Here is a 24,421-nt window from a genome sequence, read left to right on the forward strand (position 1 = left end):
TTGGTTTGTTGGTGTTTACCAGACGAGGAACAAGACGGGAATGAAAGACCAGAGCTGAAGGTAAGCCTGTGTCATGTTTTATTCCGCACAACGATGATTATGCAATTTTCCTGCAAACAATATTTTGCCATGCACTGTATATCATGTCTGCAGCCCTACCATGATCCAGAATCGGCGGAGGATGACGTTCACTTGGGTTCGAATATTGTAACTGGAACATCTACCACCTCCGGTCATGAAGTGTCTGTACCACAAGAAGAAAAAGACAGCAAGCAGCCAGCTGAAGTTGCTCTGCTGGGAGAAAAGAAGGAAGAGCTGCCAGAACAACATGTATCTTTGGACAACCCTAAGAAAGGCAAGGGAAAACTAATAACTGACACTCAGTGCAGCATGCACGAGGGTCAGTGTATTTGGTCAGTGAATTTTTGTTTCATGAATGGGAAGTGAAAAACAAAAAAACTATCAAAATTTAATTTTTAAATACAAAAAACATTGTTTTTCAGTTTTTAATAACTAAATGAAACAAAGTCATACAACAAATGACGAATCACCAGTCTGCAGAAATGAAAAAAAACCTAATCAAAACCAGGTTTATTTTTAATATCTGACACCTAAAGTTGCTTTTTAAAAACAAGACTGCAGACTGACCTGTGTGTGGAAACGCAGTGGTGTTGTATCCTGTGTTTATGTATAAAAACATATTGATCCACTTCACTTTTACCTGTATAATGGATGTTCTAATCTTGTTTGCTGCAAAACCACGGTTACTCTCAGATACCAATAAAATAACCTAATCATCTGATCGTTCTGACGCGGGATACAACACCATTATTTTTTCCCCCTATAGGCCAGTTCGCGTTCTAGTCTTTGAATAGCAACTTTCAGTTCTGGTGTAAATATACGAAAAACTATACACATTCATTGGGAAAAGTGGCCCTAGTGTGTGAATGTGGGTGAATGTTACCTGTCTGTGTTGGTCCTGCGATAAGGTGGCGACTTGTCCGGGGTGTAACCCGCCTTCCACCCGAAGGCAGCTGGGATTGGCTCCAGCACCCCCGTGACCCGGAAAGGGACAAGTGGTAGAAAAGGATTGGAATTTTTACACAAGTCAACTCAAAGTTATGTACAGAAAATCACAAGAAGGCAAAACCAAAATAAAATTGATAGTAAAAGTAATCATAATTCAAATTAAAAACATAATATAAGATCATCATAACTATTATAATTCAAATTAAAATCAAAGAGTAGATATAGTATTATCAGTTGTTATATGCACAATTAAAGGTGTTTTTAGCCTGGATTTGAACATTGCCAAAGTCTCACATCTTTAGGAATACTATTCCATATTTTAGAAGTATACAACTGAAACACAACCTCACCACGTTTGGTCCTGACTTTGGGCACCAGCAGGACGACTCCCTGAGGTTTCTCAGAGCTTGAGATGATTCATTATGGTTCTAACATGTCAGAGATGTACTTTGGCACAATATCATTAAATTACTTGTACACAAGGAGAGCTGTTTTAAAGTATATTCTCTGAGCAACAAGAAGTCAGTGCAATGACTTAAGCACTGGACCAATGTGGTCGTATTTCCTGGTTCTAGTCAGGATTCAAGCAGCAGCTTGTTTAGAGAGCCCAGTGAGAAGGCCATTACAGTAGTCTAACCTGCTGGAGACGAAGGCATTGATTAGTCCTACTAAGTCTGATTTAGACAATATTCCTCTGATTTTGGTAACGTTATACAGGTGGTAAAAGATGCTAATCTTATTGGCTTAATGTGGCTGTTAAAGTTTAAGTCTGAGTCCATTATTACACCTAAAATTATAACCTGATCATTATGTTTTAGAGAGAAAATCTCAAGGTGACTAATAATTCTGTGGGCCCAAGACAATGATTTCAGTTTAGTCTGAGTTTAGCTAAAGAAAATTGTTTTGCTTCCACACACTGATCTGTTTGATGCAGCGACAAAGTAAATCAACAGGCCAATGTTCACCTTCCGTCAGTGACACGTAGATCTGAGTGTCATCTGCATAGTTGTGGTATAACACATTGAAACTGCGTATTAGCTGACCTAGTGGCAGCATATACAAGTTGAACAATAGGGGTCCCAGTATCGAGCCCTGAGGAACCCCACAGGCCATAGCCTTTGGTCAGAGACAGTTACCAATTTCAACAAAGTATGTCTTGTGATCAAGATAAGACTTAAACCAGTTAAGTTAAGTTACGGCAGGGTGATATGGCTGAAAACTGTATCACAGTATAAGTTTTATTTTATATTGGTTGATATCAATAAGTGTTGATATTTTATGACCTATGGAAAATATGGACCAGGAGAAGTATGTATTAAATGTTAACGTTTTTATTTCAAATATAACTTTCATCTGATTATATTCCTCTCAACTATCAAGGCAAGAAAGGAAATGTCAACACCACCATGGAAAATACTCAATCAATGTAAACAAAATTCTAAAATAATAAACGTAAAAATAACCTCTTCTAGTCCATTTGACTGTCACCCATATTCAATTAAAAAATTTGATATTCTAGGGACACAAATTACTGCCAGGACATTAAAATGTCACTTTTAGCTAATAGGTGAAAAGCTTCTGAATATAATGACAATTTTTTGTCACAGTTTCTATAGTAAACGGCGGTACAGCCGACGGAGAGCCTTGCATGTTCCCCTTCACCTTCCAAGGCAAAGAGTACGCCGACTGCACCACCAACGGACGAGGCGACAATCGACTATGGTGTTCCACCACTTACGACTACGACCAGGACAAGAAGTGGGGGTTCTGTGAGAGTAAGTCTGTGTTGCAACATCTTTTTGAGTAGTTTTTTTTCTTTCCTTAATGGCTTTCCTGTGCTTTTTTACTGTAGCTGAGCAGCAGGCACAGCAAAGGCTGCAGGCGGAGGAAGCGGAGGATCAGTACCAGACGGTCATGCACATGCTCAATGCTACCAGCAAGAAGAGCTGGAAGAGGGAGTGAGTGCCCCAAGTTACTGTTCCATCCATCCATGTATCCATTTTCTACTGCCTGTCCCTTTTTAGTTTGTGTTAAAGGCCTACTGAAATGAATTTTTTTTATTTAAACGGGGATAGCCAATCTATTCTATGTGTCATACTTGATCATTTCGCGATATTGCCATATTTTTGCTGAAAGGATTTAGTATAGAACAACGACGATAAAGATTGCAACTTTTGGTTTTTGATAAAAAAAAGGCTTGCCCCTACCGGAAGTAGCGTGACGTAGTCAGTTGAACATATACGCAAAGTTCCCTATTGTTTACAATGATGGCCGCATGAAGTGAGAGAGATTCGGACCGAGAAAGCGACAATTTCCCCATTAATTTGAGCGAGGATGAAAGATTTGTGGATGAGTAAAGTGCAAGTGAAGGACTAGTGGGGAGTTGAAGCTATTCAGATAGGGAAGATGCTGTGAGAGCCGGGGGTGACCTGATATTCAGCTGGGAATGACTACAACAGTAAATAAACACAAGACATATATATACTCTATTAGCCACAACACAACCAGGCTTATATTTAATATGCCACAAATTAATCCTGCATAAAAACACCTGCGTGTTTGTTACGCTAGCTCCTAGCTCCTCTGCTAGCTCCTAGCTCCATAGAACACGCCAATACAATTCAAACACCTGATCAACACACACAATCACTCAGCCCAAAAGACCGTTCACCTAACCCAAGGTTCATAAAGCTTATATATTTTTAAAAAGTTACGTACATACGCAAAAAAAAGTTGCGCACATACGGTCAAGCGATCAAATGTTTAGAAGCCAAAGCTGCATACTCACAGTAGCACGTCTGCGTCTTTGTCATCCAAATCAAAGTAATCCTGGTAAGAGTCTGTGTTGTCCCAGTTCTCTACAGGCGTCTGTGTATCGAAGTCAAAAGTCCTCCTGGTTAGAGTCTCTGTTATCCGAGTTCTTCCATCTTGACTGCATCTTCCGGGAATGTAAACAAAGAAGCGCCGGCTGTGTACTGTTGTTGCTGACTACGTTCGAAAAATACGTCCATTTCGCACCGACAACTTTCTTCTTTGCTTGCTCAGCTTCCTTCTCCATAATGCAATGAACATGATTGCAACAGATTCACGAACACAGATGTCCAGAATACTGTGGAATTATGAAATGAAAACAGAGCTTTTTCGTATTGGCTTCAATGTGGAAGGCATACCCGTGTTCGCCGGTCTACGTCACGCGCATACGTCATCCTCAGAGGCGTTTCGAACCGGAAGTTTAGCGGCAAATTTAAAATGTCACTTTATAAGTTAACCCGGCCGTATTGGCATGTGTTATAATGTTAAGATTTCATCATTGATATATAAACTATCAGACTGCGTGGTCGGTAGTAGTGGGTTTCAGTAGGCCTTTAACAGTGATGCAATCTACTGGTCTGACAATCATTGTACAGCACCATAAATTACATTTCTGTCAAGGCTGTTATCATGCAAAGTTGCACAGAAATATTCTGATAAGACTGTAGACTGTACAGCATTCAACCTGGGAAGCATCACTAGCTGAGATGTCGACAATAAAAAAAAATTATATATATATATATCTATTTATTTTAACTTTTGATTTTTGACATACTGTCCAGAAATATAATTAAACACATGTCAAATGTTCTTTTTTCTCTCTAACTAGCAAATTTTTAAACTATAATCAAAAAACTTCAGGTTAGTTTGATAGTGAAATATGAGGATGAACCCAAAGAAGCTGTTAGAAAAGCTCTCTTTTTGCTATGTTTCTATTATAACCTGCATACATCAACATTTTTACTGTGCTTATATTAAGATTAAGATTAAAGATTAAAGTACCAATGATTGTCACACATCACCCAGTTTGCTCTGTCTGGTTGTGCTATATTGTAATTTGTCTTTTTTTATGTGTGCAGCGGTATTTGTCAAAATAATGCTGACTTTTGCTACCCCAGTCTGTATGAGAAGCTGCTGAAAGTGGCAGAGAAAGGCCACCAGAAGGCTACGGAGAAGGTGGCGTATGCCATGTTGTTTGGAGACTACATGAGCCAGAACATCAGCAGAGCCAAGGAAATGTTTGAGAAGCTTGCTATGGACGGTTCCCCCAAAGGGCAGACGGTACATCGTAGTTATACATCACATGACAACAATTTGATTTGGGATCTTGTTAAACGCTCTTTATTTCAATTCTCCTCGCCATTCTATGGAAAAATGTATTACTTACAATATAAAAAAAATATAAATGTTTTGCATATATTATTTGCATCAAAATAATGGACTACAGTACCATAATGAACAATTTGGGATATAGTAAGATGTTTCCCACAAAACAACAATTTATTAGTAACGAGATGATTTCAAGAGGAGTATTTCACACATTTGTACAGCAAATATTGGCAACTACGTAACAATATTATTTGCTTGAGCGGCTGAACTGGACAGATTTAAAAAATAAAAAAATGTTCTTTATGCGTCCCCGCGAGGTGGATTATAGACGCTGGCGATTTGGCCGTGGTTTGGGGACCCCTGTAGTGTATACTGACTGGTCACTAGGTGTCAGTAACGTCACATAGGTGTAGACATAGCGGCTACATGGTGATTCTTACAAAGTTAAAGGTACTTCAAAGGAATGCAGTTTTTTATCTCATTTGGGAATTTTTTAACTGCAGTTTAGATCCTTGAATTTTTTAGGGTGTAAAACTAATTGTTCGAGTCAGAAATGCTATTTTTAACTACCAACTATTTAGTCTACATTGAAATATCTTGTAAAATATATAATAATATAAATAAATAAATAGCTTTTTTTTCTCTCCATAGGCGCTTGGATTTCTGTACGCTGCAGGACTTGGTGTTAACTCCAGTCAGGCTAAGGTATTTCATTTAATTCTATGAAGCTGAAGATGGATTCCAGCTACAAAAAGTGCTGTTACAGTAGTGTATTTATATTGGATCATTCTTTAAGTATAAACATTTTTATTTTTTTAAATTTTTTTTGTGGGGGGCGTTGTTCTTTTTTTCACCCATAGATTTGTTGGTACAGAAAACATGCCTCTTTTTTTCCTGCCGAAAAATCAAAAGTGGGACAATTGAAAGAAAGCGTTGTCATGACATTATCAAAAGATAATAGCATTTAGCGTTAATATACTGTTCATAACCATGTATTTTAATCTTTCATGTCGTACTGCTGCAGGCTTTGGTTTATTACACCTTTGGTGCCCTGGGAGGAAACCTGGTTGCTCACATGATTCTGGTGAGTAAAGCTAAAGCGACAACATGCTCACATAAATATCAAAATGATGTTTGCTTTTTATTAGGGCTACAGATATTGGGGAGGCGTGGGTGTTCCCCAAAGCTGTGAGTCGGCGCTCACACACTACAAGCTGGTGGCAAATCAGGGTAAGAACGTCTTATATTTGTTGACTCAAGAGTTTGTTATTTTCAGCAAACATAACTGGATCCACATCACAATTGGGGATTAAATCACCAAAATGATTCCCGGGCGCGGCCACTGCTGCTGCTCACTGCTCCCCTCACCTCCCAGGGGGTGAACAAGGGGATGGGTCAAATGCAGAGGACAAATTTCACCACACCTAGTGTGTGTGTGACAATCATTGGTACTTTAACTGTAACCTGCACAGTGGCCAGTGATGTGTCCCTGACGGGCGGCTCAGCTGTACAGAAAATCAGGCTCCTCGACGAGCTGGAGAACCCGGGATCCACCAGTGGCATGCTGGAGGAGGACCTGATCCAGTACTACCAGTTCCTTGCTGAGAAAGGGGATGTGCAGGCCCAGGTGTGAATGAATGTACTCCATGTATAATTGTACTACATAATCTGTTGTAGGGTCAAACCATGAAAACCTTTTTTGACAACAGTAGAGATGCTTGATATTTGTTTTTCTTACCGTTTACTGTTTGCCAATATCAAGCGATACGGATGCATCAGCTCTTCCCTAAAATTAACGTCATGCTACGTCTCACAAGTATTAAAGATAGACGCCTGATTTTGCCCTTGCATAACCAGCGCTTTACACTGATTGTAATTATCCATTCATTTGGGTGAAATCCAGGCAATATCTTATCCGATATCATTATCAGCCGAAAAAACGATCTCGATATAATCCAAGATGTAATTTTTATGCCAATATATTATGGAAAGTCTTTTTTAAGGCTGTGTACCTTTTTCACATTGAATTTATACCGTTAATCAACGGTACCAATTTTAAAACCCTGTTTAGTGCTGTTAATTGATTATAGGTCTGAATAGAACTGAATTATAAATACAATAATTTCTTAGCTAGAGCATAAACAACTTTTAACATTATGAGAGCCTTTACACAACTTATAAAAGTTCCGAATTCAGTTTCCATTACCTGGTAACATTTACATTCTTAAATGTCATGCAAGTGTAGAAATAAGTTAAAATAAAAAAAACAGTAAGCCTTTTTTTGCATTTTGAACTGCCAGTAAATAAGTAAAATTGGTGAACCACTTTTGAGGCATCACTTAAAAAAAACTAAGATTAACTGTTTTTTTGGTGCCCTCATTAGGTGGGACTGGGTCAGCTTCACTTGCATGGAGGACGTGGCGTAGAACAAAATCATCAGGTATCTTGTTATTGAGGCATGTGGTTAACAAACACTGAAATAAAAATGTGAATAATGTCAGGCTTTGTGTCCACCAGAGGGCGTATGACTACTTCAACCAAGCTGCTAATGCAGGAAATACTCATGCTATGGGTTTCCTTGGCAAGGTGAGTTACCTTCCGAGCTTGTAGTGGGCATTACTGTCACCCACAGGACTGGAGAGAAACTTGTCAAACTTGCAACAGTTTAGGGCGTTGCTTTTAAAATGGTTTAACTTTTTGCGTCTTTTTGCAGATGTACTCAGAAGGCAGCGAGTTCCTGCCTCAGAACAACGAGACAGCCCTGCAGTACTTTAAGAAGGCTTCAGACTTGGTGAGTCTTCTTTTTTTTCATTTGAATATCTCTTATTCGTTTGAATAAGAGAAAACGTGCTGATTGTTCTGCAGGGAAATCCAGTGGGACAGAGCGGCCTAGGCATGGCGTACTTGTACGGAAGAGGCGTTTCAGTGGTAAATGACATAATCTTTAAAATTTAAGAACTTTATTACAAATATCTGTTTGCATGTTTGGTTTCTTGGAAGAACTACGAATTGGCCCTGAAGTACTTCCAGAAGGCGGCAGAGCAGGGCTGGGTGGACGGTCAGCTGCAGCTCGGCACAATGTACTACTGTAAGTCACATAACCTCTCTTTGCCGTTGTATCCTAAGTCTGTTGTTCTTTTTCTGTTGTCTGATGTTTGATGTTCTTTGTGTTGCCATGTCTGCAGATGGCATTGGCGTAAAGCGAGACTACAAGCAGGCACTGAAGTTCTTCAACTTGGCTTCGCAGGCTGGCAACATCATGGCCTTCTACAACCTGGCACAGATGCACGCCACCGGTACTGGCGTCATGCGCTCGTGTCACACAGCGGTGGAGGTGAGGAGAACATACAGAACATTAACCTGACTCTCGCCAGATCCTTGTAGTTCGCTGAGCTCCACACAAGGATCTGGGCTCGAGGGCATTGCAAACTCCTTCAAAATAGCAAAAAATAATTAACCAATCAGGATCGCCGGGCGGGATTAAAGTTAAAGTACCAATGATTGACACACACACACTAGGTGTCGCGAAATTATTCTCTGCATTTGACCCATCACCCTTGATCACCCCCTGGGAGGTGAGGGGAGCAGTGGGCAGCAGCGGTGGCCGTGCCCGGGAATCATTTTTGGTGATTTAACCCCCAATTCCAACCTTTGATGCTGAGTGCCAAGCAGGGAGGTAATGGGTCCCATTTTTATAGTCTTTGGTATGACTCGGCCGGGGTTTGAACTCACAACCTACCGATCTCAGGGCAGACACTCTAACCACAAGGCCACTGAATAGATGTGACATAGCGCCGAAGCAACTGTTTGATTCAAACAACAGTGGCGGCACGCAGCGAGGAGTCGTGTGCTGACATTGATTATGCTATTGCAACTGTTTTGTCGAAGATCGATCATCTACTGACATTGCTGCGTTGTTTCAGTAAACGTTCTCTAACTTTTCGCTCTGTCGTTATCCAATATGTTGGCTGTTTTGTTTTGGATTTCCCAGCGTCGCTCTCATCAGCGTCACGGGTTGATTTCGATGTGAGTGGTTGAAGTAGCACCTCATTCAAGATATCGGACAAGTGGTTTATCCAATCACATACAATGTTATTTTTACAAGGCCCCGCCTTCTGAAATACACCTCCTATTGAGAAGTCCCAGATCCTTGTGTGGAGCTCAGCGAACAACAAGGATCTGGCGAGAGTCAGGTTAACAGAACATAGTCCGGTCACTGCTATTTTCATTGACTCCGATAACTAGGACACTTTAAAATTCATTTTGATAAGTAGAATTTGAAAGGCAATCTATTGTGGTTGTTATCCATTATTTGCTGAGCAACTCAATGGAAATGCATTTATCATATAAATATTATAACCTTAGTTTTTGTATGCCCACTTTCTGCATGAGTTGGTTTTCAACGAAAACTTTCACCAAAATGTATTCCCGTTCTGGTTTTCGTACGACCAACATTGTGCGTAACAAAATAGTCCCTTTTTATCTGCGTATCATTTCACAGAATAGGGTGTCCAAACAATCAAATGTGTTGGTAATTCAGTCTCTGTACATTAAATAATTATTGAGGACAATTGAAAAATAATCCACCATGGGACCAAACAAAGTTGTGAGTTTTGGCACTTGGATAAAGAAGGTAAGTAACTACTGAATTCCAGAAAGAACTCGTAGCAAAGTACAAAGGTCAATATATTGCATTATATTGGACAACAAGGGTCTTCAATAAAAATGAGTGATGTTAAATGTTTATTTATACACTTCATTCGTCATTTATAAGTAGTCTTCCGTCGCAACAACATGCTTCAGAGTTTGCTTAACTCTACCGCTGATTTTAACCTAAATTGAGCATTTTCAAGCATATACATGTCTAAATTAAATAAAACTATCAATACTACAGTAATATTGGCAAAAAGATGAGACCAAACCAATCAGCCTTCAGTTTTGAATAGTGGCCACTGATTGGCTCACCCTCCGCAGCATTACTATATGGCAGGGATTCTCAACTGTGGTACGTGTTCTACTAGTGGTATGTGGGCTTCATCTAGTGGTTCACCAAATAATCACTTGATTAAAGTACAGTGTTTTATTTTCTTGTACTCAAACTGCGTAATGTTACATTGGCCAAAAATATAAGCTATAATTGTTAAATAAAACCTCTGCCTTGGTTTCAATTAATACTTAGGCCTACTAGGCTACTGCATTTTAATGTTGGTCATTATGGTGGTACTTGGCGAGCCAAGTTTTTTCTGAGGTGGTACTTGGTGAAAAATGTTTGAGAACCACTGATATAGTGAATTTAAAAGCGTGTCAAGGTGACTAAAGGGTGTTATGTCAAGAGAGCTCTCATAATGTTAAAAATTTAGTTTTTAATGCTCTAGCTATGAAAATATTCGGTTGATAATTCCTATTCCTAAATTTACCACAGTCCGGCCCAGGAACAATTAACCGCGATAAACGAGGGTATACTGTATTTCACATAGTTTCCTGCATGTAAGACGATAATTATTTTATGACAGGGTGGCCGCGGGTCTTTAAAAGCAATAAGTCATTAAATAGATTTTGCAAAAATAAAGGCCTAAAATGGCATTAAAAGCATTAAATTTGACGTCCAAAGGCATTGAAATATTTTCATACAATTGTAGGCCTGAGCCGATAGTAAGAGTTCCTTCAGCTACCTGATACTTTATACATAACTTGCTATCTACTTTACCCATTTTAAACAACAGAGATGGTGTAAAATGCAATCTATTTAAGATATTAAATTGTATAAAGGGCTGATAGGCATTTTTTCAAATATCCTTTCATGGCATGTCTTTTTAAGTCAGTCATCCATTTATTGACATGCATCATTTGCATTCAGTTCAGGTCAGTTCAGTTTATTAATTTATATAGCACATTTAAAACAACCCTAGTTGGCCAAAGTGCTGTACTGACATAAACAATTTGTAAAAAAAAAAAAAAAGGATGCAGTGTCACACTACAGAAGGATGAATAAAATACAGTAATAAAATATACCTTAAAAGAATTGCAAAATATATCACCTAAAACTACTAAAATGTAATAAATGAATAAAAAATGCATAACACAAGAAATAAAAACGACCAAGATATCCTGCTGAACTGGATTTTAACGCTAGGGAGTAAAAATATGTTTTTAATCTGGATTTAAATTGGCTCAGAGACTGGGAGGATCTAATGGATATTGGAAGGCTGTTCCACAATCTGGGCCCTGCCACTGAGAAGGCTCTATCTCCTCTGGTTTTGAGTCTGATTTTAGGGACAGCTAGGAGGAGCTAATCTGAAGACCTCAGGGTCCTGCTGGGAGAATAGGGCTGCAGCAGCTCAATAAGATAGGGCAGCTCTACTTGGTGCAAGCATTTAAAAACAATAGGTACAATTTTAAAATGAACTCTAATAGTAACTGGGAGCCAATGAAGGGAGGCGAGTACAGGGGTAATGTGCTCAGGTCATTTGGTTTTGGATGAAAGATGAGCAGTAGAATTCTGCAAACGCTGTAGCTGCAGGAGAGAGCCCTGATCCAGGCCTACATACAAAGAATTACAGTAATCCAGGCGTGACGTCACAAATGCATCGGTATCTTTTTCAAAGTCAGCCTGTGGACGATACTGTTTTATTTTTGCAAGGAGTCTTAGCTGGATTTAATGACAGAGCTGATTTGTCTGTCTGTGAAAAATAACTCCAAGGCTCCTTGCTGGTGTGTGGCAATATGAAGACAGAGGACCAATAGCACTGTCATGTCCTTGCATCGGGTTTGTTTGACCAAATACGACAATTTCTGTATTATTTATTTAAGTATAAAAGATTGCCACCCCAACCATTCCTGTATATTATGCAAACAGTTCTGCAGAGTAGTCATAGCAACCTGGTTATTGCTTACCGTTGCAGATATTAGAATATCATCTACGAAACAGTGACGAGAGACATTGTGCTTTTTAAAAACAGCACCCTGAGGAAGAATATATAAAAACAGGACAGGTGCCATAATTGAACCTTTGAGTACACCATACTTAAGGGCAGACTCAGAGGAGGAGTGGGATGAATAAAGCCTATTGGCCTAGGGTAACAGAAAAACTCCTGCTGGTCAAAAATGACTGAAACCATTTTAGAGCTGTAATCTTAATACACTAGACTCAAGGCGAGTTAAAAGAATGCTGTGGTCTACTGTATCAAAAGCAGCAGTCAAATATAAAAGCACAAAAACTGCAGATTGACCTGAGTTCATTTAAAATTTGTTAAATGGGCAGTTTTTGTGCTGTTATGATTCGAAACGAGACTGAAATTTCTCCCCAATATCATTTGAGTTAAGATAAGAAAGAAGTTGATCATAAACAACCTTCTCTGGGACATTGGATAAAAATGGCAACTTTGGGATTGGTCTAAAATTTGATAAAATATTGGAGTCAAGGTTATTCCTTTTGATTAGTGACTGGACCACCGCATGTTTCAGGGAGGTTGGGAAACATCCACACCTCCATGGAAGAATTTACTAGATGGACAATGTAGGGCCCAATAGAGTTAAAAGCATGTTTAAAAAGCCGACGTGAGATAATGTCTAATAGACATGCAGAAGGTTTTATCTGTTGAACTATTTTTGTTAAGTCAGGGAGGGACACAGGCTCAAAACACTCAAAGTCAGTAAGACATGTTTCCACTGAGACTACAGAAGCAGGAAGAGACCGTCTACTCATGGATATTTTCTCTCTGAAAAATGTCAAAGATTGTTCGCAGAGAGTACAAAAAGGCACCACGCTGTTGGAGTTCAGTAGATTAATAAGCAAGTTCAAAGTGTTGAATAGCACCTGTAGGGATGATACTCAAAACCGGTTTTCCCGGTTGTTTGATAAGAAAAGAACCGAGTCCTCGGACTCGAATCCCTTTTTGAGAACCGGTACCCGTTATCGAGACCACTATAGTAAAGGAAAAGAGTTGATTCTTTATTCGAATCCCGTCCCGACCAAAAATGCTCCGTGGGACATCACAATAAATGACGTCACGTAGCGCAGTCATTAGGCGCAGATAGCGAAAGCAGGAAAACAATGGACGGGAAAAAGCGCTACAAGGTGTAATAAAGTTCAAAACAAAAGCTATAATCCATCGAATAACTTTACTGAGAGATTTTAGCAGGGTAAAACACATGACGAACACTTTTACGACCAACCGGAAACATAGCAACGCACCTCCTTTACGGCAGCTGTCGCAACGTTCTTAAAACAACCGCAGCACATACATATATATATACAACATATCTCCCTTTTTTAACTTTTGTTTTTCTTTCCAAAACAAAATCACACTGTAGATGTGTTGTGTGTCTAATTATAAATAATGCAGACGAGGCGTGTTGGCTGAGTTCTTGACGTTTACTTTCACAGCGTGGCAACATGCAACACTTTTCGGGGCTACTGCGCATGCTCGTAACTCCCGTTGCATGCTGGGTAGTGTAGTTGTTATATTCTCTAGCTCAGGGGTCACCAACCTTTTTGAAACCAAGAGCTACTTCTTGGGTACTGATTAATGCGAAGGGCTACCAGTTTCATACACACTTAAATAATTTGCCAGAAATAGCCAATTTGCTCAATTTACCTTTAACTCTGTTATTATTAATAATTAATGATATTTATCTTTGTGGAAACACTGATCATCTTAATGATTTCTCACAATAAATATATATAGAAACAGATAAATATCAATATGCAAAACTTTATTTTTATATTTTCTCTAAGTGCACATTTTTCAAATTGAACATTTTCAAATGATCACTTCTAAGACAGTCTTGTGAAATCACAATATCCCATTTTAACTAGCTAGCCACTAACATTGTTTAACAAATCATGAATTACTTTGCACCATGTTTGTACAAATAATAACTCATGTAAAATACAAAAGTCAACTCTCAAATTTTTAAATCATGTCACACTTTGAACTGGACACCAAATCTGTTATCTGTTTCTTTGTCAGTTAGTGGGAAGCCTGGCATTGCATGCTGTTAACTAGTGTATTTGTACTCTGGTGTGTAACTTGACACTGTAACTCTGAGTGAGTCTTGCAGATGTGCATGAGTGAGGCGTGTTCTGTGTTTGTTCTTGATGAAGTTCATGTCAGAAAAGGCTGATTCACAAAGATAAGATTTTTCCTCATTGTTTGCGGAACCTTCTTAATCTTTTGGACATATTTTCACAGCAATCTGGCCTTAAGCTTAATTATGATAAATGTAAAATGTTAAGGATCGGAAATCTAAAGGGAACGTCCTTTCGAATGGAATGCAAAGTGCCTGTTTTGTGGACAGATGGACCAGTTAACATACTTGGTGTTGTTGTCCCAGAAAATCTGGAAGATCTAGGCTCAGTAAATTATGATAATCGACTGAGAAAGCTGGACAAAATTATGCAATTATGGAAAGGGAAATCCCTAACCTTGTATGGTAAAATGTCTATTGCCAACTCGTTAATTATTCCTCAATTTATTTATTTGTTTTTGTCATTACCAGCTCCATCACAAAACTTTTTTAAGATTTATGAGCGGAGGGTCTTCGATTTTGTCTGGAACGGCAAACCAGAAAAGATTGAAAGAAAGGTTTTGTACAAAGAGTATGAATATGGGGGCCTGAAACTTCTCAACCTTGAAGCTATGTGTCTGTCTTTAAAAGCATTAATTGTTCCAAAGATGTATTTAAACATTGAGTGGTACACAAGTGTCCTGTTGGACAAAAAACATGTACTGTATCAAAATAAATTGTATCCTTTTTTACAAGTGATCCCCTTCCATTTTTCTTATGTAGAGAGTCTGCTGGTAAACATGGCAGGGTTCATAAAGGAAACAATCCACTCATAGTGGTGTTTTCAATTTTATGTGCCAGAAAAAAGAGACGATATTTTGCAGCAGATAATATGGATGAACTCTAATATTGTAATAGATGGAAAGCCTTTCTTTTGGAAAAATATGTTTGAAAGAGGAATCATTTTTGTCAATGATATTATCAATGAGAATGGTAAAATGCTGAAGTATGATGAATTTAGAACTATGTATGGTGATGCTTGCTCAAGCTTTTCATTTGATCAACTAACTGGAGTAATTGGGAAAAGATGGAAACAAATAATTAATTATGGAACTACTAAATTATTAGTTTGTAAACCTCTAATAAGAAATTCTAGTTGGCAAAAAGGAACTAAAATAAATAGAAAAATATATATTTTTTATTTAATAAAGAAATCTTTGAAGGCTGCCCCATACAACACATATGGAAAATGGGAGGACTTTGTTGACTGCCCGTTGCCATGGGATGCCATATTCAAACTAATCTATAAAACTACTATCGATGTGCAAAATCGTTATTTTCAAATTAAAATTATTTATAACTTCTTGCCCACAGGGAAAATGTTAAAATTATGGAATATGACAGAGTCAGATGATTGCCGATTTTGTTGTCAGGAGTCTGAATCCACCCTGCATTTGTTTTGGTATTGTCATATTGTTCTTTGTTTTGGGTGGAAGTTGAAAAAATGTGTTTAAGGATTGGTTTGTTTATGAAGCTTAATGTGGTTTCTGTTATTTTAGGAGAGTTCATTGACAATCATGATTTAGTCAATTTAATTATAGTACTCCGTAAAATGTTTATTTTTAAGGCCAAAAACAGATATTCACTTAGTATTACTCTCTTTAAAACATTTATTCAGTATTTTCTAACTTTAGAAAGTTACATGGTTGAAAACGATAATGATGCCAAAAAACATTAAAAAAAAGATGAGAAGTCCTCAAAGGCTTATTTTGAAAGTATAATTATGTTTATAGATTATATGATATCTGTTGTTGTGTTCCCTAATTTGAGTGACCTGGACATAATCTGGACTGTACATAAATGCTTATTTTGAAAATGTAATTTTGTTTATAAATTATATGCAATCTGTTGTGTTCCCTAATTTTTTTCTGTGTACATGAATGAAGGTGTGTGTTGCTGAGTCCGACTTCGACATTATCTGGACTGGACCTGGTTTTAAAAACCCTTTAAACAAATCTAATTTCATTGACAACCTGGTCTGTTGAAGATAAGGCCCTTTTTTAAAAAATAAAATAAAATAAGATAAATAAATAAAAAACATTTTCTTGGATAAAAAAGAAAGTAAAACAATATAAAAATAATTACATAAAAAATAGTAATTAATGAAAATGTTAGTGGACCAGCAGCCTATACAATTATATGTGCTTCAGGGACTGTGTCCCTTGCAGATGTGTTGTCTATGTTGTGGGAACCAGAATATTGGTAGCAGAAAGAAATAACCCCTTTTGTGTGAGTGGGTGTGGATGAGTGTGCATGGGGGAGGTTGTTTGGGTTGATGCACTGATTGAAAGTGTATCTTGTGTTTTTTCTATGTAGATTTAATTTAAAAAAAAAAAAATTTTTTTTTTTTTTTTTTTTAAATTTTTTTTTTTTTTTTTTAGAACAGGCCCGCGGGCGACTCATCTGGTCCTTACGGGCGACCTGGTGCCCGCGGGCACCGCGTTGGTGACCCCTGCTCTAGCTCATAACATTTTTCCCCCATAAAGAAATAATGTTAACTCAATAAAGTGTATTTCTTTTTTTAGCTTTAACTTTTCATTTTTTAGCATTGTAACCACATTTGCAAATAACTTTTCTCTTCATAGAATGTTCTTTCAATAAAGAAATAAAGTGCAAAAATGTCAAAGTATCATAACAAACAGTTATGTCAAATAGCAGCAGAAGTGCACTTTTTGGAGAGCTGTATTATTTTCAGTTTTGTGCCCAAGGGACTGATTTTATTTAACACTATATTATTATTTATACACCTATAGTGATCACAGAGACAGCTTGTTTTTGTGTTACTGTATATATTTGTTTTTCTGAAAAATCCCACTTAATATACTTTGGGTAACAACAGTCAATATTTATTTATTTTATTTTATTTTTTTAGGTGGGTAACAGTCAATATTTATTTATTTATTAGATTTTATTTTTTTATTATATAATAAAAGTGAGCTTTTGTTAAACCAAATATTGTGTTTTTTTCCATATACAACAACCTATCTGGACTCGATAAGAGAATCGATAAGGAATCGGTTCGATAAGAGGATTTGATAATAGGCTCGAACTCGATAATTCCTTATCAAACATCATCCCTAAGCACCTGTGGTTTGTGGCTGTTAGACACAAGATTTGAAAGATAGGTGCTTTTTGCTGCTTTGACAGCCCTTTCATATTCTATAAGACTGTCAATATTTGTAGAGAGACGCAAAAGTTGTCTTTTTTCCACTTCCGCTCATTCCTAGTATGATGTTCTCTTATTATTCCATAAAACCTTTTAACTATTTTTTAAAATTGTATCCTGATTAAAAAGTGTATCCTCCAGTTTGTGGTTTGTAAGTCATACTTTCAGAGGCTATGCATTTTGCAGGATGTTTAAAAGAGAACGTTTAAAATATGCTCATTTTATACAGGCATTTTCTGGGTATATTATATCGATCAACTAAATCATTGACGTCGCAGCACCTGAGCGGGTTTATTTGACAGTGGAATTACATGAATGCACATTTTTTATTTCAGTACGTGCAGGCGGGACAGACCTGCAATTATCTTCCACACGTTTTTCTGTGTATAGTAGTGGTTGTAGTAAATATTGGCATCTGAAACGACACTCACTTTAACGTTAACTCTTATTCATTTACACTTTAGTTCTAATTCACTAGAATGTAAGTTAGTTTTGCATTCTAACATCGTTTTGGGTAACTCAAACGCGTTTCAGCACGAAACACGTTTTTAGTTTTTAATGCACAATGCGATAGGACGCCAATCTGTAATAACTGAAAAACATGAACAATCATATTATAGCATTTGTAAAGTATGAGCCCACATTTTATGTTTTGTATGTACACAGCTAGCCAGACAGCGTATGCTGTTTGTCATGATACGCGCATGATGTGCTGCGTGCATCATGTTCAATATAAAGTGTGACTCACTTGGAGAGTTGTCTCTTTGGTCCAACTGGCCGGGGACATTTTTTCCTGTTTATTTGGGTTAAGTACTCCATTTATGCCAAAATATACTGTCTCCAAATTCCACATTTGCTGCTTCGAGTCACTTTCACCTCACTCTATCGGTTTCTGTCTGCTCCAAAGTTTCACCCTCTTCTTCGTGCTGGCTTCTAGAAGCAGCATTTCATCCTTCGTATGTTCAGCTTAAATATAAGGTTGTGATTTCTCATATGTCCAACAATAGTTGTCTTCGTTGTCTGTTATCAGTTCTACCATGATTAGTACACACTGTCATTTTGTTTCCAGAAGTAGGAACACACATTTTTTGCCAGAAGTCTTCAAATAAATTGTATTTTAATGAACACAAAAACATAGGGTACACTGCACATTTTATTTAAAAGCAAAAACATTTGAAAACGTAGATTTTGATATTCAACATAAATTCAAGAAATACAATTATCAAAAAATAGCAGTGTTGACATTTTTCTTTACAAATTCATAAATGAACTCCATAAACTAAGGGATTCTTGAAGATTCAGTTTTCCCGAGCAAGGCCACCGCTGCTGCTCACTGCTCCCCTCACCTCCCAGGGGGTGGAACAAGGGGATGGGTCAAACGCATTGAGTAATTTCACCATACCTAGTGTGTGTGTGTGACTATCAGTGGTACATTAACTTTAACTTTTCTAAGAATCATAAACTATTATTTATTGCATAACCACAGTTTCTTATAACCATGATTTTGCTCGCTTGCTGATTTGTTTGGCGTCATTGTCTTGTTGAGACACCCACTTCAAGGGCATTTCCTTTTCAACATAAGCCAACATGACGTCTTCCAGTATTCTAATGTACTCAAACCGATCCATGATCCCTGGTATGCAATATATAGATACCAACACCATAGTATGAGAAGCATCCCCAAATCATGATGCTTGCACTATCATGCTTCACTGTCTTCACTTAGCACTGTGGCTTGAATTCAGTGTTTGTAGGACATCTGACTAACTGTCTGTGGCCCTTAGACCCAAAAAGAACAATCTTGCTCTCATCCGTCCACCAAATATTATGCCATTTCTTTCTAGGTCAGTCAAAGTGTTCTTTGGCAAATTGTAACCTGTTCAGCACATTTACATTTTTAACAATGGGACTTTGCGGGGACTTCTTGCTGGTAGCTTGGCTTCACATAGATGTCGTCTGATTGTTACTGTACTCAGGCCATCGTAGATCTTCTTTGATCCTCCTAGAGCTGATCATTGGCTGAACCTTTGCCATTATAGTCGTTTTTCATTTTCTTCTTCACCTTTCTGGTTTTGACTGTCAGCTTAAAGCGTTTCATATCACTTTTGCTAAACAGCCTATAATTTTCGGCACTTCTTGAGAGGTTTTCCCATCTTTTATTAATTTCTTAATCAAAGAACACTGAACAATGTCTTCAGCGACCCATTTTACCCTGTTCCTTAAGGACAAATGCACAGCCAGCATACTGTATCAGCGTCAGTTGCCTCGATCCTTAAATAGGGGTCACCTGTTTAACACCAATTTTTTCACATAATCAATGACCTCACTCATTTTACTCGGCACTGCTATTTTTTTGAACACGCTCCTTTCAGTAAATGATTAAGTTTCACAGAATCAGCCACATCCATGTCATGCCTGTTAGGTCTGTTGGTTTTCTATACCTTTACTAAACCTTCTGGAAACATACTTGTCATGTAGAAGTTGGAATTCTAACAAAAACAGTGATTTATCTTGCTGTGCTGTGGCACTGCTATTTTAAACACAACTGTATAGACTTGCAGTTTGTATACAAAAAGTTGGAGCGTTGTCCTAGGGGGCTTTGAAGGCTACAAGGGTGACTCACATTAGCCGCATCTTCCAAGTGTCTTTTTATCATCTTTAAAATCCTAAAAAAAAAAAAAATGATTGTGAACGATAGGCAAAATTCTAAAATAAAGTGAAGTTCCTCTTTAAGGGGCAATACAAAGCATTAGATTAGAGTTGCTGATACCTGTATTCATATTTCTGGGTAATATTTCATTGGATTTACACAATATATAAAGGGAAAAATTGCTTCACCTTTGGTCAGATGTTTTGGAAGTGAGGTTGGACAGTATGTTATGTATTACAGGACATAGAACAAAAACTTCCTTTTGCAAAGTCAAACAGTCCTGGTTATGCATATTTATCCAGGTTTGCACGGACATTAACAATACTTTTTTGTTTGTTTCTGCTCACAAATTAAGCGATTGTCTGCTTTGCAGCTTTTCAAGAACGTGTGTGAGCGCGGCCGCTGGTCCGACCGGCTGATGGCAGCGTACGGCAGCTTCAGGGAGGGCGACAGCGACTCTGCTCTGGTCCAATACCTGCTGCTGGCTGAGCAAGGCTACGAGGTGGCTCAGAGCAACGTGGCTTTCATTCTGGACCAGAGTAGGATAACTTTCTTTCCAACATTTGTTTACATTTGCAACTTTTGTGATTGATTTGTGTTTGTTTTTTGCCAGAGGGTGCAAAGATTTTTAACGAGAATGAGACGTATCCTCGGGCTCTGCTTCACTGGACCAGAGCTGCAGCTCAAGGTGCTTTTACACGTCCTCTTCTTTCTCTTTTCCATCATGCACTTGTCATCAACGGAACACTCTGCTAGGTTACCCCGTGGCCAGGATCAAACTCGGGGACTACCACTACTATGGTTTTGGTACCGATGTGGACTACGAGACGGCAGTTATCCACTACAGGCTGGCCTCCGAGCAGCAGAATAGCGCCCAAGCCATGTTCAACCTGGCCTACATGCACGAGAAGGGCCTGGGTATCAAACAGGTGTGCGATTATTTTCTTTTTCCACCATAGAACGAGACAAAATAATGACATGTGTAATGCAGGACATCCACCTGGCCAAGCGCTTCTACGACTTGGCAGCAGAAGCCAGTCCTGACGCCCAGGTGCCTGTTTTCTTGGCTCTGTGCAAGCTGGGGCTGATCTACACACTGCAGTACCTGCAAGACCTCAACGTGAGTCCTCATCTTTCAGTATGACACACCTTTATTTTAACGTACTCAAAACTTTCATTCTTTTAGCATTTCCACTGTACAAAGTTGTGAAGGGTGCCAAAAAACAATCTATACTGATCCACAACATGTTACTGGGTACATTTACTAAGTATGAAAAACACTAAGCTGTTCATTAACAGTATACCTGTATATAAAGCCCTTAAAAAAACTTCTCAACACTTCCATTAACAATTTATATACACCCTCTAAGTATATATGTAATGTAGTAACAGGTACATTCATAATAATATTAAATATTTACGTATCAGTGTTGACGTTAACACACTTTTTGTGTCTTTTTACGCATTTAAATCAGAAAGGACGTGAAATTCCGAAAGTCCAGGACGCAGTTATTTTTTAAACCGATTTTTTGCTGGTGTTTTGTTTAACGTATTTTCCGGACTATAAGGTTGAGCTCACCTACCTCAATGCTTTTGTAGTGTTGGAATGTGTGATAATCGTTTTTAATTGCAGATGTCAAGAAAAGCTGTCATTCTGTATAATTAAAGCCAATTTAAATGACCATGTTAAGTTAAAGTTAAAGTACCAATGATTGTCACACACACTAGGTGTGGTGAAATTTGTCCTGCTTTTGAACATCCCATGCACAAGTGAATGAAGGTCATTCTTACTCAACAGCCATACATGTCACACTAAGGGTGGCCGTATAAACATCGCCAACACGGCCATAAACATTTGCCATATTGTGAAACCAAACCAAACAACAATGACAAACCGCAACACAACATAAACACAACAGAACAAATATCCAGAATTCCCTGAAGTACCAACTCTTCAGGGACGCTACACGATTTTATTTGGCACAGTATGTAACTATAAGTGTGACCAGTAGATGGCAGTCAAACATAAGAGAAGTCTCAAGTAAACAACACCAACATTTTAAACGTTCCATTGAAAATATAGAACATTACACACGGTGCTCAAAAATCTATCATAATGTTTAGTAGTAAATGTTTTAGTGCCATTTCTAATATAAAGTAGTGTAAAGTTCTTACTTATATCTGTCAGTAAACTCGCCATGAACGGACGGCGGGCGAAGTTGGTAGAGTGGCCTTGCCAGCAATCGGAGGGTTGCTGGTTACTGGGGTTCAATCCCCACCTTCTACCATCCTAGTCACGTCCGTTGTGTCCTTGGGCAAGACACTTCACCCTTGCTCCTGATGGCTGCTGGTTAGTGCCTTGCACGGCAGCTCCCGCCATCAGTGTGTGAATGTGTGTGTGAATGTGGAAATACTGTCAAAGCGCTTTGAGTACCTTGAAGGTAGAAAAGTGCTATACAAGTACAACCCATTTATCATTTATGAAAGTGCTAAAACATACCAATGTAGTGAGTTACATTATTCACCCAAGGAACTTTAGTTATTAAAGTTCCAGTTGGACGGTTTTTCACGGGACACGTTTCCGATGTTGTTTTCGGATGAGGAGATGTTGCTCCATTGTTGATTTAAGTAAAGTCTGAATGTCATTAAAATATTTGGCTCCATATTGTGACACTTCTTCCACACCCGTCCTTGCACGCTACACCACTACAACAAAGATGACGGGGAGAAGACGCTGTCGAAGCTGAGCCACGTAAATAAGACTGCCCACAAAACGGCGCATCCGGAAGAGACTGTCAGAAAGCGTCTTGAAGATGATCTGTAAAACATAATCTATGCAACATTTTGACCAAAGAACCACCATTACATGTTAGGTAGACCACAAGGAAGTGTTTTACATTTAGAAAAAAATAAAAATAATGTGACTCCTTTAATGCGCCCTATAATTCGGTGCGCCTACTTTATGAAAAAAGATTAAAAATAGAGGGCAAGTGCGCCTTATAATCCGGTGCGCCCTATGGTCCGGAAAATAAGGTATATTTGCAGGGTCGAATTATTTATTATTGGTCGACTTCAAAGTAATGCACTTTCCGGTAGTTTCTTAAATTTTGAATCGCCAAAAGTTTTATCGATCACAAATACTGCATTTGTTTTCTTTGGTGTTATTTTTTTAATGAATTACCGTATTTTTCGGAGTATAAGTCGCTCCGGACTATAAGTTGCACCGGCCGAAAATGCATAATAAAGAAGGAAAAAAACATAAGTCGCACTGGAGTATAAGTCGCATTTTTTGGAGAAATGTATTTGATAAAACCCAACACCAAGAATAGACATTTGAAAGGCAATTTCAAATAAATAAAGAATAGTGAACAACAGGCTGAATAAGTGTACGTTATATGACACAGAAATAACCAACTGAGAACGTGCCTGGTATGTTAATGTAACATATTATGGTAAGAGTCATTCAAATAACTAACATATAGAACATGCTATACGTTTACCAAACAATCTGTCACTCCTAATCGCTAAATCCCATGAAATCTTATACGTCTAGTCTCTTACGTGAATGAGCTAAATAATATTATTTGATATTTTACGGTAATGTGTTAATAATTTCACACATAAGTCACTCCTGAGTATAAGTCGCACCCCCGGCCAAACTATGAAAAAAACTGCGACTTATAGTCTGAAAAATACGGTAAATAACGTTTATGATAACCTTTTTCCAAAAGACAATATAAAATGTGAGATATAACAGGATAATGCATACATTTATTATTTGTTTTCAAAACGGTTACAAAAAAGTGGTACCCCATTTTTATGACTTGATGGGGTCCCTGGGACCCCATTTTGAAGATTCCTAGCGCCAATATTTCGTATTTTGATTACGGTATTTCAAGCATACAACGGAGTATTAATTTCACAAACACATCACTACGTTTGCTTTTTCCCTCGACAACAACACTGATTACTACCCACTGCTGACTTCATGAGAGCCAACAAACAAAATAAAACATCACTAACTGTACCATGTCTACTGTAACTGGGATGGCAACTGTTAGGCTGTTCATATATTCCCGTTTAGATGAAGAATCACTCATAAGCCACGCAAAGAAAAAAAAGAGTGATGGAACCAAGCATCTTTTTGTATCTTTCTCACCATTTCTGGATCTAAATTGGATGCAAAAGTTAACCAACTTGTCAGATTGTCTTTATCTTTCTACTATCAAGGTGGGAGACATTATTTATGATCTAAAATAAACTCACGAGCTCCGAGGCGAGAAAACACCTGATGTCAATCTAGCAGCACAAGCTAGGTAGCTCTCTGTGATCACGGCGCTGCTATAAATAGTTTGTCTGCCTTAGCT

General features: G+C 38.1%; 1 protein-coding gene across 1 annotated transcript in view; it reads left to right on the top strand.

Moving 5' to 3' along the window:
* Positions 1–24,421, top strand: part of sel1l (SEL1L adaptor subunit of SYVN1 ubiquitin ligase) — a 28,011-nt gene that overhangs the window by 621 nt on the left and 2,969 nt on the right. Inside the window, exons 2-20 of the mRNA XM_062045121.1 lie at positions 23–60; positions 154–355; positions 2,637–2,804; positions 2,882–2,987; positions 4,959–5,121; positions 5,821–5,874; positions 6,194–6,253; positions 6,318–6,399; positions 6,642–6,796; positions 7,553–7,609; positions 7,687–7,755; positions 7,883–7,960; positions 8,035–8,097; positions 8,170–8,257; positions 8,355–8,503; positions 20,428–20,593; positions 20,668–20,742; positions 20,811–20,983; positions 21,046–21,174. Coding sequence (XP_061901105.1) covers positions 23–60; positions 154–355; positions 2,637–2,804; positions 2,882–2,987; positions 4,959–5,121; positions 5,821–5,874; positions 6,194–6,253; positions 6,318–6,399; positions 6,642–6,796; positions 7,553–7,609; positions 7,687–7,755; positions 7,883–7,960; positions 8,035–8,097; positions 8,170–8,257; positions 8,355–8,503; positions 20,428–20,593; positions 20,668–20,742; positions 20,811–20,983; positions 21,046–21,174 — 2,075 coding nt within the window. The remainder of the gene's footprint in view (positions 1–22; positions 61–153; positions 356–2,636; positions 2,805–2,881; positions 2,988–4,958; positions 5,122–5,820; positions 5,875–6,193; positions 6,254–6,317; positions 6,400–6,641; positions 6,797–7,552; positions 7,610–7,686; positions 7,756–7,882; positions 7,961–8,034; positions 8,098–8,169; positions 8,258–8,354; positions 8,504–20,427; positions 20,594–20,667; positions 20,743–20,810; positions 20,984–21,045; positions 21,175–24,421) is intronic.

The sequence above is a fragment of the Entelurus aequoreus genome, linkage group LG04, assembly GCF_033978785.1.
Source record: "Entelurus aequoreus isolate RoL-2023_Sb linkage group LG04, RoL_Eaeq_v1.1, whole genome shotgun sequence".
Lineage (NCBI taxonomy): Eukaryota > Metazoa > Chordata > Actinopteri > Syngnathiformes > Syngnathidae > Entelurus > Entelurus aequoreus.